Source organism: Jaculus jaculus, chromosome 19 (assembly GCF_020740685.1).
Source record: "Jaculus jaculus isolate mJacJac1 chromosome 19, mJacJac1.mat.Y.cur, whole genome shotgun sequence".
Classification (NCBI taxonomy): Eukaryota; Metazoa; Chordata; class Mammalia; order Rodentia; family Dipodidae; genus Jaculus; species Jaculus jaculus.
Window position 1 is genome coordinate 28844913 of NC_059120.1, and position 15980 is coordinate 28860892.

Sequence of the window (15980 nt, forward strand, 5' to 3'; positions counted from 1 at the left end):
AAGAAGAGGAAGAGAATGAAGGGGAATACACACTAAGGGATAAAAGCTTTGCATTGGGAATGGCTTTGAATTCAGACATGTCTTCCATCATGAGGTGAGCAGAGAAGTTCTTTCTGGTATTTCAGTGGTTCTTAGTCGTCAGTTCATGGTCAGTGATGATCTGAGGTGATAAATGTGTTTTCAGCTCCATACTTACACAATGTGGAGGTATAGCTATAATCCCCTGGGTAACTGTGTGACTTATGTAGCAATGCTGCTTCCAGAATAATAAGGTCTAACTTTAAAATTTTCTAACTTTGTTGAATTATCAAGAAAATAAACAGAAACAACCTCCCCACCCAGCACAAAAAGTGATTTTCGTGGCAAATGAGATGGATAACTACTGATTAGCAAAAACCAAGGATTTGTTAAATATATAATATATGGGAAAAACACAACTACATTAAACTTAACTGATCCACTAATTTCTTCATAGATATCTGCTGCCCACCTACTCTGTTCCAGGCACAGTTCTATTTGTTGTAAGATGAAAAGGTGTTTTGACTTTATAGACTTGGCATTACGATGGACAAGACAAGCAATAAGAAACAACTAAACAGGCTGGAGAGGTGGCTTAGCGGTCAAAGCCTGGGAAGCCTACGAGCTCATGTTCAAATCTCCAGATCCCACATAATCAGTTGCAGTGATGCAAGCATACAAGGTCACACATGTGCACAGGGTGCACATGTATCTGAAGATCGTTGGCAGTGGCTGAAGGCCCTGGCACACCCATTCTCTCTCTTTCTCTCTTTCAAAATAAATAAATAAAAACAGCTAACCAAGAAATACTTGATAAACTGATAAATAGCATCAAATTCTAAAACAGAAATAAACTAATATGAAAGAATCAAGAGCAGGAAAAAGCAAGGAGATGTGCAAGATTAACCACTGATAAGCAGAGTTCGTTAGCAAAGGTGATGAGTGCCAGGATCCTGAAGCAGCCAGAAGCTAAACCAGGTTCCCTTAGCGCTGGGGAACAGAGTTAAGTGAATGTGGCCCAGCAAGCTGGCAAAGGTTGAGGGGGTGAGTTTCAAGGTAAATGCTTGAGAACCTTGGGTTTTCTGCTTCTGCAAACAGTAGAAAGCTCTTAGAAGGATAGACCAGAGAAGGCACACAATTGAGTTACTTCAGAACGTTACTCTGACTGTTGTGTGAGGGGCAACAAATGGCTTGCAAGGTGTGGAGGGGCAGGGGCTGAAGCTGGAAGGGCAGTCAAGAGGCTACTTTTCCTGCCAACCCAGGCAAGACATGGTAGTCACTGTGGGAGGGGGCCAAATACAAATGATTGAATAGAAATGAGACTTGACGAAACCGTTGCTGAGAAAAGTAGCTTATTCCCATTGTTTAAAGGGGGTACATGCGTAGCTTACTGCAGGTACCAGTTCAGGTTACCAACAGATTGTCAGGTGCATTGTTAGGAAAGGGGTGTTGTTTATCGTCCTGAATATATAGCTAACTGGTCCCTAAGCTTGCCTGCCTCAACATGGTACAGCTCTGTGCTACCGCCTCTATTTTCTGAATGAGCTGGAGTCAACTGAGGGTGCAGCATGTGAAACGGAAGGGAAGGAATGAATGGGAAAGTGACAGACCATGGGCTGCGAGTGCTTGTGGGCCCTGCCTCAAAAACGTGATCCCCACTCTCATAGGAGACAAGGTAATATGATGGCCTGTTTTTCTTGCATCCTATTTAGTTGCTAAAGACAGAGACTTTGTTTCAGCCAGGCCTGGGATTTCCCAGGTGAGTATGGTGAACTGGGAAGGGAAATAGCATGCCTGGTGGGACTCGGAAACCAATCCCAGCATAGTGCATGAGCGAGTGCATTGGTAGTCAGGGCAGTGAAATGTGAATGTGGATGGTGTGGTCTGGGTCTTGCCAAGAACCCACTGAGGAGAGATAGAAAAGGCGAGCTGAAATGTAGAGTGGGAGTGAGCAACACGCTGTCCTTATGAAGACTTCAGAGGAACTGAATATGACCCACAATCCGGAATGTCGGTTCCACTCATTAGTGTCATGCTTTGGTGCGGGCTTGTTGGATGTTTCTTCTGTATCATGGGAGACTTGGTGTTTGTCCAAATAGTCACAGAGTTGAGCACAACCATGGGCACTACAACATGATGAAAGGTTTCCCTGAGATGTTCATAATCAAAGACAGGCATTTTGCGGCTATGACTGTAATTCTCAAATTGAGCTAAGGGAATGAGGGTAAGGTTAGAACATGTCTTGGATTTTGGGGTCAACGAGGACGCCCTTTATACCATCTGCTTCTTATGGTGTAGGAAACCGTCACCTTGTCACCCGCCCATTCCTCCCCAGCGGGCAGGGAGATTTCCGTATGCGTGCAAAGGAGTCCCTGAGGCCCGATCCTTCAGGAAGACTGACATTCCTGTCAGATCTAAAAGAATTTCCTCCCTGGCCTACTTGTCAGTGAGTTCTCACTCCGCACAGGTGGAGGTCGCCTTCTGCCGCCAGCGGGCGCGGCGCCGGCTGCTTCTCCGAGGAGTCTTGAAGTTACCCGCGGGAGCGAGCGGAGCGCGGCGGCCCCGGTCCCAGCGCCTCGGCTGACGCCTAAACCAGGAGCGCGTTCCCCCTTCGCCGATTCTTGACGTCAAGCTCCGATTGCCCAGGAGCCTCGGCGGTGGAGGGTGGAGAGAGCCGAGGGAGGGTGGCAGGGAAGGGAGGCCATTGCAGCAACAGCTTGGAGGAGGGAGCTGCGGTCCCCTCCGCCGGCAGCTCGGGGGCAACCCGCCCGGGAGCACCTGCGGGCCCCGGGAACGGCGCGGGCTGCTGCAAGGAGGGCGGGGAGAGGCGGCGGGGCGCTGCATGCAGCGCGCTGGCTCCGGCGGCGCCCGCGGGGAATGTGACATCAGCGGCGCCCCGGGCTTGCGGCGGGAGCGGTCGGCTCGCCTGGGCCGCGCCGAGCACACCTCGCTGGCCGGAGGACGCGCCGCGGGGCAGACGGCCGGGATGTCGGCGAAGGAGAGGCCAAAGGGCAAAGTGATCAAGGACAGTGTCACCCTTCTGCCCTGTTTTTACTTCGTCGAGGTAAGGTGGCCCAGCGACCTGGCACAATGCAGATCTTCCAGCCAGCCCTGGAGCGAATTCGGGTCTTGGACGGGATTTGGTGGCAAGGAGACGGTGCCAGGGCGCGCGCCGCTTCCCCAGATGCCCTACCTTCTCTCCCTTTCCCCCTCGCAGATTTTTCTCGAAAGCTCCTCTGAGTGTGCCTGCCAGCACTGGGTGGTGACCGCTAGAGGTGTCGCTGCTGGGTGGCCTGCAGGGAAGGATACCTGTGCGAGTGTGGGTCTAATTCCCTGCCCCAGTCTGCACAGCGCCCCTCCTTGCTCCAGAGGGGCCATGATGCCTAGGTTTCGTGTTTTATTTATTTATTTTTGGTGTTGTTTGTTTTCAGTCTGCTATGTATCTAGAGCGACTTGAGCGTTGGATGAGAATGAGAGAGCACATAGCAATGCCCTAGACTATGAGAACTGCCGGTGTTTTATAGCATTAGATTATTATTGGTGGCTTTTATCACTCCCCTAACCTTTCTTTGACCACAGCCGCTATGGCACTGTCATCTGTTTCTTAAAATGGGGTCCTCATTGCCAGTTGTCAGTCATTAGTCTGCTGGCGTTTGATCACGGTGTGTGTGTGCACATACAGTTATACTCACATTTATGTGTTTGTATCACAGTATATGCACACAAATATGTACATATATTATAAAAATACATGACATCAGCTGATCTCGTGTGAATTATGCATCTATTCAGTCCTGAGCAGTATTGCAGACAAGCAATTAACATGGAAATGTATTCATAATGAGCCTCTAACTTGCTGAATGCAGTATTGGAGGGAGGAACATTTTCCGGGAGGGGTATTAAGATTGGCAGGTACAGATTTCCATGCACTGTGATCTGTTGCATTAGGAAGACATTTTTAAGCAAGGGGTTTGTTAAATTATAGGTAGAGAGAGGATGTGCTAAATAGGTTTGAAAGTATCTGATAGTTTTATGCATAAAACTGTGTTTCATGTAATTGTAGCCTGGGTTGCATAAAGAATTATGAGGCGGTTCCTGAATTATAAGCATCCTTCCTAGTTGTCTTTTCAGCCAAATATGGAGGTTTGTACTTCCATGTGCAGATAGAGTCTGTACTTGATGACTGTGAGGTTGAAGAAGTCACCGTCTTGAAACTTGGGGAAAGGGACATTGTGAGACTGTTGTTTCAGGCAGCTCTATATCTGGAAGTTTCTTTTTATGTCACACATTTTTAAATGATTTCAGTTTTAAGAAAGCTGTATGTGACTTGCATATGCCTTAGAGAAATAGCTGGTGGCCAAGGCCTTCATCACTGAAGGAGAAAAAAATAGTTCATTTAAAAATCATTGGTTTGAGCCGGGCATGGTGGCGCACGCCTTTAATCCCAGCACTCGGGAGGCAGAAGTAGGAGGACCACCGTGAGTTTGAGGCCACCCTGAAACCACAGAGTGAATTCCAGGTCAGCCTGAGCCACAGTGAGACCCTACCTCGAAAAACCAAACAAACAAACAAAAAAAATCATTGGTTCACTAATTGTCCTTTCTCTTTTCTCAATGAATTTTGAGGCCATTGCTTAGGTATTTTTTGTTGAATAATAACAAAAATATTTCAAATAAATTATGAGTAACAGAGAAGAGGCCATGATGAGAGGGGGAGAAGCATAGAAAATGACCACTTGTCGCATTGCTAAATGATTGTGGTTTTGAACTACATTTTCATACATGTCTACATTTGTTATGTTTATTGAGGATAAAACACTTAATTCTTAGGTGCATCTCTAGGAAGGTATCCATATGAGGGCAGCTAGGAGTTGATTACATGAGGATTGAGCAGGGTACATTTTGGGAATCTACTTTCATGAATAAGGATACAAACCTAATTCTTAGTTTTTCCCTTTAAATCTAAAGTGTACACTTTTGCTATTTTTGTTGTGTCTGTAGAGTGTGTGTGGTGCAGTGTGCCATGTGTTGTGTCCACATGTGCATATAAATGTATGTTTATATACACATGGATATATTATACAGGACTGTGCCTGTGCATGTGGAGTCCAGAAGCAAACTTCTCATGCCCTTCTCCATTATTCCTTTGTGTTCTTCTTTGAGATGGGGTCTCTCCCTCAGCTCAGAGTTGCCATTTTTGCTCAGTTAACCTTGGTAATCCTCAGTTCTATGCCCCCCTCTTCCGCATAGACTGTGGTCACAGTTTGCACAGCCCCACCCAGCTTTTCACATGGGTTCTCAGGAATCAAATTGGGCAGTCTCAGGCCCTCATACTTAGCCAGCAATCACTCTTAATCATTGAGCCGTCTCCCCAGCCCTAAACTGTACACTTTTGAGGAAACTTTAACAAAAATATATAACCTAATTTAACCTAAGGTTTTAAAAGTAAAAGTACTTCATGATGCACATGAATTTTGACTCTCAAAATAAACACTTATAAATGTTGCATCTTTTCCATAAGTAGAAATAATCCATATGCATTACTTTCACTTTGAACCATTCACATGCCCTCTATGGATTTCTTTGCAGGATAAGTTGCCAACAATTACTTGAAGAAGACCATGAAGTTTAACTGAGCCGTATGGCACTGTATCTTGGGGGACAACCATGTTATAAGAGAGTGCTACACAACTGGTTTATGCATTTTCTCCCTGCAACTGAAATGCATCATGAGCCACTAAAGAGCATCCAGAATATTGGAGAAGGCATTGTTAGGCAGCTATTTAGAGGTTGACAAGAAGCTATTACCAGCTACCTTGAAATGATTCATTTTGAAGCTGCTAGGAGACTTTGTAGAATGAATCTCCTTTGCAGTCTGAATAAACAAGAGATTGAATTAACATGTCAATAAAACGCACTAGAGGGATGATATTTTGCTTTATAACATAGCTTTTCAAGACTTAGCAATGAAAATGGAACAGGGAAACATGATTCAATCTCCTTCCATCACATTTCAATCCAAAGTTTATATATAAAACTTCCTCTTACACTTTGGACCACAACTGAAGTAACAAAATGCTGATAAAAGGACCATATCTTCAAGAAAAAGTTTCTGGGTCTTGTGATGTTGTAGACAACTTAAGCTGCCTTTCTTCAAGTTATTCAACCAGTTTTAAATTATTCTTCATAATAGGTATGAAATATGCAGAAAGTTCACTGGAAATGCTCATTTGGACCAGAGAGGGTCAAAATCAAGTTAGATTGAATTATGGCAAGAAAATTACAAAGTTTAGTTTTCTGAGGACAAATTGGGTCTTACAGACAGATAGACTTGGTTCAAACATCAGTTATACAACCTCATTACTTGGAAAATTCTGGCCAAGTTAGCTCTCTCATTCTCAGTTTCTTCATATGTGTAAGAGATTATGTACTCTCAATATGAGTGTACATGTATTTATCTATAACAGAAAAATTTACACATATCATAGAATCCAGACTATTTTAATATATATATGTGTGTATATATACAAATACTACATATATGTGTGTGTACATACCATACATACATACATACATACATACATACATCCCATATGCCTGTTAAGGTAGTAAAAATATGTTTTCTTTTCTTACAACTGTCCTTGTCCTGAAGTTGATTATTGCTTTTCTAGGTTAAATTTAAAGAATCAGTCCTGACAAGGTCTAGTTTGGAGGTCACATTGTCCAATAGAAGGTACCTCCACCTCAGCTTCCAGAAGTGGTTTAGGTTCCACAGGTTTCATGAATCTATCAGTAGTAATGGCCATGGATAGGGTCACTGGAGTGCTCTTTAGTTGGTACAATAAAAATGACACTCATATTTGAAGCACTTCGTATAGTATGTATCTTGTTCAGTCTTCAAAGATTCTCTTTAAGAAAGAGGTTATTGTTGTCCAGGTTTTGAAGATAAAACAGAAACAGAAGCTCATAGAAGTTAAACAGTATTGCCAAGTTTATGAAGCAGCTAAATTTGTGCTCAACTGGAAGCCTTTAAACACAGAGTTGGTGGAGAACAGCATGTACTTCCTAAACTGGCTCAGTTAGTAACAAATGTCCCTGGATTTGGAGGAAGTAAGGACATTGTTAACCTCTTTGCTCTGGCTGGGTACCCCTACATCCCTGTAAGCATAGGCCATGGAGTTCAGTATCTAACATGAAGTAATCCATCCTCACTTCACCAAACACGGTAGCAACTAAAACCTTAAACTAATGGGTAGAATGATTTGTCTTCTTATAAAGGAGTTTATGGCTGACTATAACATGTGGAAGTTGATAAAACACATGATGACATCCAGAATAGTACCTCACTTTAGGAATTAGTTAAGTAATTTAGTTTTGCATTGTCTATCTTGGGAAAAGAAAGTTCACACTGTGGAAAGAACTCTCCAGCAAGTGTACCCAAGGTGTATTAGGTGAACATGGAGAAGGTATTGAGAGGAATATTCCACCGAAGAGAAGGTTGCTCTTGTCTTTCAAGTTCCAGAGCACTTACCAGGGGTGGCTAGATCACTTAAAGTGGTAATTACAGCCAGCAGCATACCTAGAATTAGTTAAAGTCTAAGCTTAATAGCTCAATTCTACCTGTGATAAGGCTGGTTGTCTGTGTGCTTCAGCATTTCCTTTATGTTGAGCACTATAATGATCTTCTTTTTTTTTTTAAATTTTATTTATTTATTTGAGAGCGACAGACACAGAGAGAAAGACAGGTAGAGGGAGAGAGAGAGAATGGGCGCGCCAGGGCTTCCAGCCTCTGCAAACGAACTCCAGACGCGTGCGCCCCCTTGTGCATCTGGCTAACGTGGGACCTGGGGAACCGAGCCTTGAACCGGGGTCCTTAGGCTTCACAGGCAAGCGCTTAACCGCTACGCCATCTCTCCAGCCCTATAATGATCTTCTTGCCATCAAATATTTGTTGGATCTATCATGCTGCTCCAAGATAAGTTCAAAATGTCATGTAAACACATAACCTATTTACCTTTGATGCCAAAAGGATTTAAAAAATCTTAAGACAAAATAAATGAGAAATAGATTCTTGTCTAGTTAAACATCATATTTTATAACATTTTTAAAATTTATTTTTATTTATTTATTTGAGAGTGACAGACAGACAGAAAGAGGCAGATAGAATAGAAAGAGAGAATGGGCACACCAGGGCCTCCAGCCACTGCAAAGGAACTCCAGATGCGTGCGCCCCCTTGTGCATCTGGTTAACGTGGGTCCTGGGGAACCGAGCCTCAAACCAGGGTCCTTAGGCTTCACGGGCAAGTGCTTAACCACTAAGCCATCTCTCCAGCCCTTTATAGCATATTTTCAATGACAATCTATTGTTTAACTTTTGGAGGTAATAGAGTTATGTTTGATGTATATGCACACATTTTTTAACTTATTGTATATATTATAAACTATAAATATATTATATATATTTATTTTGTTTTTGACATTTTCATATATATATAATGTATTTTGGTCTTATTCCCCAATTACTTTCTCTTATCTTCCATCCCTCCCATTAACACCCTTCTTCTTCCCCATTAATCCCCATCTTAACAGAATGTTTTTAAACCATTGAATTAGATTAGGGTTGCTTGAATGACCATGGGTAGAAGATTAATTACCATGGAATGGACAATTTTCCAATAAGTACACCACTGGTGAATATGTTTTTACAGAGAGATAAATACACATAGGACTTTAAAATCTCTTTTTTTCATGCACACATGCACATACACATCCATAATATATAACTCTGCACAGAGGCATGTTTAAGTACAGAGTAAAAAAAATTCCTACCTTAGCATGAAATAATAGTTTTGAAAAATACCTCAGAATATTTTAAGATCGAAAGAATATAAATTATTTATTTTGAGAAATATTTTAAGAAAGTTACTTGTTAATTGTAACAACCATGAATTTATATGTGTTGCAGTCAGGTTCACATTGCTGGCAGAAAACGCCTGACCTAGAGCAGCTTGTGGGCAAAAAGGTTTATTTTGGCTTACAGAATAGAGGGGAAGCTCCATGATGGCAGGGGGAAATGACGGCATGAGCAGAGGGTAGACATCGCCTCCTGATCATCAGGTGGACAACATCAGTGGGAGAGTGTGCCAAACACTGGCAAGAGAAAGCTGGCTATAATACCCAGAAGCCTTCCCCCAATAATATACTGCCTCCAGGAGGCCTTAATTCCAAAATCTCCATCAACTAGGAACCTAGTATTCAGAAAACCTCAGTTTTTGGAGGACACCTGGAACAAGCCATCACAATATGATCTCTATTTTATCTTTTCTCCTGTATGAAAATTACATAACTCATTTGGTCTTGCTGAGAAATGTAGTTTATTTTCTTTTACAAAAACTCTAATATCATTAGGCATATATCTCAATATTTCTGTTTTTCATGTACCAAAATAGTAACTGTAATTTTTTTCTCCTTTTGGAAGATTGTTTAGAGAAATAATTTGCTAGCTTCTGTCAGCTTCAAAGAGAATTTATGTTGATGATTATCTTAGTAATAATAATAATAAATAATCCTGAATTTCAAATATCCTGCCTGTTATAGACCTTATGGGAAAAATACCATTAGATCTTACAACTTTTAAAACAATATTTTATTTATGTAATTGAGAGAGAGAAGTAGATAAAGAGAGAATGACTGCACCAGGGCCTTTAGCCACTGTAAACAAACTACAGATGCATGTGCCACCTAGTGCATCTGGCTTATGTGGATTCTAGGAAATCAAACCTGGGTACTTTGACTCTGCACGCAAGCACCTTTAACTCTAAGCTGTATCTCCATCCCCTTGTACAATTCTTAAAAGGCAGTTTCTTGTTGTTTTGTTGTTTGGTTTTTTTCTTTACTTTTTTTTTGTTTGTTTTTTGTTTTTTTGTTTTTTTTGAGACATGGTCTCACTTCTTTGCCTAGGCTAATCTCAAACATGGCATCCTCCTGCAAATTTCTGTTATTATAGTCATGCACCTTCATGCCTGGCCTCCAACAAAGTATAATTATATTTACTTCTTTTACTTAGAAAATTGTAGCACAGGGGCTGGAGAGATGGCTTAGAGGTTAAGGTACTTGCCTGCAAAGCCAAAGTATCCAGGTTTGATTCCTCAGAACCCATGTATTGCAGTCCGGTTCGCATTGCTGTTAGAAATCACCCAACCAAGAGTATTATTTTGGCTTACAGGCTCGAGGGGAAGCTCCATGATGGCAGGGGAAAACGATGGCATGAGCAGAGGGTGGACATCACCCCCTGGCCAACAGAAGGTGGACCACAGCAACAGGAGGGTGTGCCAAACACTGGGATGGGGAAACTGGCTATAAAGCCCATAAGCCCACCCCCAACAATACACTCCCTCCAGGAGGCATTAATTCCCAAATATCCATCAGCTGGGAACCTAGCATTCAGAACACCTAAGTTTATGGGGGACACCTGATTCAAACCACCACACCATGTAAGCCAGATGCACATGGTAGCAAATATGTTTGGAGTTTGTTTGCAGTAGCTAGAGGCCCTGGCATGCCCTGTCCCTATGTCTGTATCTATCCATCTGTATTTCTATTTCTTTCTCTCTTTCTCTCTCCATGTAAGCAAATAGAAAATAAAATATTAAATAAAGAAATTTGGGATGGAGAGATGGCTTAGCAGTTAAGGTACTTGCTTTTGAAGCCTAAGGACCCAGGTATGATTGCTCAGGACCTATGTAAATCAGATGCACAATGTGGCATATGCATCTGGAATTCATTTGCAATTCCTAGAGGATCTGGCATGACCATTCTCTCTCTCTCTCTCATAAATAAGTAAATAAAAATAAATAAATCCTTTTTAAAAACGTATTTTTTTATTTTTTGTAATTAATAACTTCCATGATTGAACCAATATCCCATGTAATTCCCTCCCTCCTCCCACTCTCCCCTTTGAAATGCCACTCTCCATCATATCTCCTCCTCCTCTCAATCAGTCTCACTTTTATTTTCATGTCACAATCTTTTACCTTCTATTATGATGGTCTTGTGTAGTAGTGTCAGGCACTGTGAGGTCATGGATATCCAGGCAATTTTATGTCTGGAGAAGCACGTTGTAAGGAGTCTTACCCTTCCTTTGGCTCTTACATTCTTTTACCACCTCTTCTGCAATGGACCCTGAGCCTTGGAAGGTGTGATTGAGATAAAATACTTTTGATAAAGAAAAGAAAATTGTAGCACAGAGAGATAAATATCTTTACCAAGGACATATTGTAATGAAGAGTGGGAGCCAGAGTTTGAATATTTTCCCATCTTGCTTTTCCCCTGTGATCACCCTGTGCTGTATCATGTATGTTTTTAGAGGTGCTACTAAATTTAGTGTTGAAATGGAATGGAGAAACTTGGCTAGCTTCACAATGTATGCAATGAATATATTTGGAAGAAGTGGTTGGGTGTCACAGCCAATGAAGTAAGATTTTCTATACATTTAGCCACTGAATTTGACTTTGCTGGTGCTGTTTCCTACTGATTTCCTTCTGGTATGGATGAAGGCATTATGTGGTTATCCACTTAAAGAGAAGTTTCCTTTTGATAAGATTAAATGGCATCTATGAGGTTCCTATGGAGATTAATAAGGAGCTATGGGAAAAATTAGTTTAAAGCTTAGGACTCCAAATTAAGGAAAGCAGAATGCTTTATCAGAATGTTTATCAGAATGACAAAGTGCAGAGCAAAGACTAAATCTGAGGAACACTGTACAACAAGGAAAAGAGCAGAGAGAGAGGCTGAGCTGTGTAGCATAATGAAAAAGACATGAGGCTATTGAAAGTGCATATGAAATTCAGTGAGAATTCATGTTCTTTATGTGCTTGAGTTGTCTAGGCTGGCTAGTTAATTAAAAATCATTTGAGGGGCTAGGGAAATGACTCAGTGGGTAAGAACATGAGGCCTGAGAAAGCCTAAATTTCCTGATTTGGATTTCCCACCCCCCATGTAAACAGCTTGGCATGGCCATGTGTCATGTCACTGGGATGAACATTCAACCACACACAGTTTATGGGAGGAAGGAATATATTTCAAGTTTAAAGATCTGGGGGAAGTTACATCAATGGCAGAAGTGGCCGTTCATTTCCATAGATTCAAGCAGAGAGAACCTACAGCAAGCAAACACCAACACCAGCAAAACACAAACCTTCCAGAACACAAAACCTTCTCTGTATACTGTGAGATGGAATCAGGTCTACCTTCAAACACACCTTTTTGATGAACCCATAGATCTATCCACAGTGACACCTCCTGCAGCCAGGCAACTGGAAACCCAAGTTACAAGCTTATTAAAACACCTGAAACCATAAAGAACATACATTCACATTCAAACCATCACACTGTACATACCTGTAACCATGGCACTGTGGGGATCAGAGATGAGCAAATCCCTGGGTCTTGTTGGTCAGCCAATCTGACCAAAATCAGCAATTCCAGGCTCAAAGAGGTACTCAGTCTCAAGGAAGCATGTGAATGAGTAATAGAGGAAGGCAACAAACATTCTAGCCTTCCCTGTTTATAAACATGTGTGTTACCATGCATCTACACACATGTGTATATACCATACAAACAATATACATATAAAACATATCATACATCCTAGACACCCACACTCATCCCCCCACATGTGTGCATACACATTTGAGTGTCATGGCCATCGTTTATGCTGAACATGAGTAATACAGAGAAAACATTTCCTCTTCACATATGTATGAATGAATATAGCTTAGACTATTTCTCAAGCAAGTTCTCTTAAACAAACATGAGAAAATATTTAAATGTGGAATTAATAACTCTTATTATAGAATTAACCCTAATGAAGTTACGTAATCCAAGAACACTTGATCAGACTCTTTTGTAACATATAAAAAACATTTTAAAGGCTGGAGGAATGGCTTAGTAGTTAAGACACTTTCCTTCAAAGCCAAGGGACCGAAATTTGATTCCCCAGGACCTATGTAAGCCAGATGCACAAGTAAGGCATGCATCTGGAGTTTGTTTACAGTGGCTGGAGGCACTAGTGTGACATTCTCTCTATCTCTGTGTCTCAAATAAACATTGAAATAAATATTTTTTAAAATCTTTAAGAATCTTTAAAAACCTTTTTAAAAAGTTGAGTTACTGAAAAGATACTATGGGTAATATCTGAATGGGAGGAGAGTCTTCTGACTCCTGCTCTAGTGCTATTTCCCAATTATTACTATTTCTCAAATTCATACTGAAATGTTCCAATATGGATCATATTATTTAATGTAGGTCTTTCTAGTCCTCCATGTGAATAAATTGTTCTTGCTTCTATAAGTAGTCCATATCATCTTATTATATTGAGAACAACAATTGTAGGACTAGAAAGATGGTTAAGTGGTTAAAAGTGCTTTTTTGAAAAGCCTGCTTACCTGGGTTTAACTCCCTCCTACCCGCATAAACAAGATATACAAAGAAGCACATGCATTTGCGGGACAAGAGGCCATGGTACACCCATATACCCATTCATTCTCTCTCTCTGTCTCTCTCCCCAAATAAAATTGTTTTTAATGATTATAAGTGGATCTGCTAAATTTAAAAATTGTTAGATGTTTTGGAAAGTGTGATTATAGCTAAGTACAAGAATATTAAAAATTATACTTTCCATGTCTCTGCCCAATTGCTCACTTATAATTTCACAGTTAATTCCCTTGACATGAAGTCTATGGAAAAGAATAAAGGAAAAGACCAGTACTGAAAGAAAGAAAAAAATGTACTTTATGCAATAGTAATAAAACAACTGAATTTTTCATTATATATTAGTGTACACTTTCCATGCACATTGTCTTATTTAATTTTTAAGCATAATTCAAAAGTATTAACTGTCTTTTTACTAATTAAATAAGTAACTCAGATAAGTCCAATAACTTGCCTAAAACTTAGCTGGTACTATTTTCCCATCTTGTCTAGTGCAAATACAAAATAAAGTTTGTATTTAAGCTGTCCAGTGTCTATAAGTCCTGAGTATCACAGCTTTCTTTGATAGCTTCTAGAATAGAATTAAACCTACAGATAATTATGAAATGGACTCATTTCCTCCTGGTCAAGTGGATTATGAAGTGTTGGATGCCAAAAACAGTATGCTACTTTTGACATAATTAATGCTGAGGTGTTTTTCCGGTTAGTAATTAGACTCTGAATCAATTGCCACCTAGGTCCATTACTGTTTGGTTGGATGTTTTAAAATCAGAAAACAATGTCAATATACAGAAAGGAGAATAATTGCTTTCTTGCTGAACCAAGATGGCCTCTGTCTATTCTAAAACTGGCAGACCCCTTAGGCAAGTTAAAAGTAAAGAAGAAATTAGTATATATTTTTTTATTTTTTGGTATTTCGAGGTAGGGTCTCTCTCTAGCCCAGGCTGACCTGGAATTCACTATGGAGTCTCAGGCTGGCCTCGAATTCACGGCGATCCTCCTACCTCTGCCTCCTGATGCTGGGATTAAAGGCGTGCACCACCACGCCCAGCTCAGAAATTAGTATATTTAACAGAAGAATTTTGTGAAATGGGAACATTGAAAGTTTAAGAGAATATAGTTCCTAAAGTTTAAATTCTCACCAGAAGCCTGGGCATAGAGACTGGTTATAAGTAAACTCCCATTTCATGAAACCCTAAGTATGCTTCAGAAACTTGGTTCTCATATATGGTGTCCCAAAGAAGCCAATTATATTCAGTTCTCCAAAAGGGAAGTTAAATTTCATGGATTGATTTGCTTTATAATCTTATAACAATTTATTTATTCATTAAATAAATATTTACTAAATGCTTATGCGCTACCTTTTACACAATTAATGGAAACATTACTTCTTATTCTATATTAAAATTTCAATAAATTTCTATAGAGAATATGCAGGAAAATAGGATTAATAATATATACATAATTTGTCTTTATCTTTTCCCCAATACTGCTATTAATCTAGTATTACACATTCTCTTACAAATGTTCTACCAGTGAGCTGTACCCCTAAGCTATATCTTTTTGTTAGCTGTATATTTTCAACTTGTGAAGACATTATTATTTGTAAAGTAAGTGGCAATGAGACACTGTGTTGCTTTATACATTGTTGAACCAGTGGAGATTGCATAAATATCATCTGTGTATAATTATGCTCATTTTAACAAACAGGGCATACCTATATGTTGGCTATATATTTGGTTCTGTGGTTTTGTGAAAATAACTCCTCTAAACTTTATTTGCCTCATTTGAAAGTGGTGAAAATATTGTGATCAAGTTCTAGTTTTATAACTCTGTAACATTGTTCACTATAAAAGTTACAAAATGTGGTTAACAACTTATAGAGCACAGTTCATGCCTAGCAATTGAGATTTCTGTTTTCCACGTACTGACACCATCCTTCATTTTGTCTGTAGTAGCTTTCTCTGCAGCTCCAAATATTGCTCCATTTACTGGAATAGTTTCTGGTTTATGTCACCTTTGGCATCACGCATTTATGTATATATTATACAAAACGCATGGTAGAGCAATGATATTAATTAATAACAGTCTCTTGTTGGAATATCTTCTCATTTTTATTGATAGGGGTGTATACAAAGTAAATGAAAAACACGTCCCTTAGGGACAATTTATTTGGAAAAAAAAATCACATTGACTGAGAACCTTATATATACTAGTGTAATACTCTACTCCAAGCCTTTAAATCCAAGGATATCAATTACTCATACTCTGTGAGACTCTGGATATTCTCATCCCTCCACAATTTGGTGGCAACATACATAAGCTTGTCCATAGCAAGATTGGTCTACTGCCATTGCTTAGTCTAGTCCCCTGTGAAATAAATATTATCTGTGGTGGTTTGAACAAGATGTTCCCCATACACTCATGTGTTTTGAATCATAGTCCCCAGCTGGTGGAAATTTGGGAAGTAGA

General features: G+C 40.1%; 1 protein-coding gene across 1 annotated transcript in view; it reads left to right on the forward strand.

Moving 5' to 3' along the window:
• The first annotated feature begins 2860 nt into the window (after positions 1 to 2860).
• Plppr4 (phospholipid phosphatase related 4) overlaps positions 2861 to 15980 on the forward strand; it is a 53128-nt gene continuing 40008 nt past the window's right edge. The window contains exon 1 of the mRNA XM_004663952.2: positions 2861 to 3082. Coding sequence (XP_004664009.2) covers positions 2861 to 3082 — 222 coding nt within the window. The remainder of the gene's footprint in view (positions 3083 to 15980) is intronic.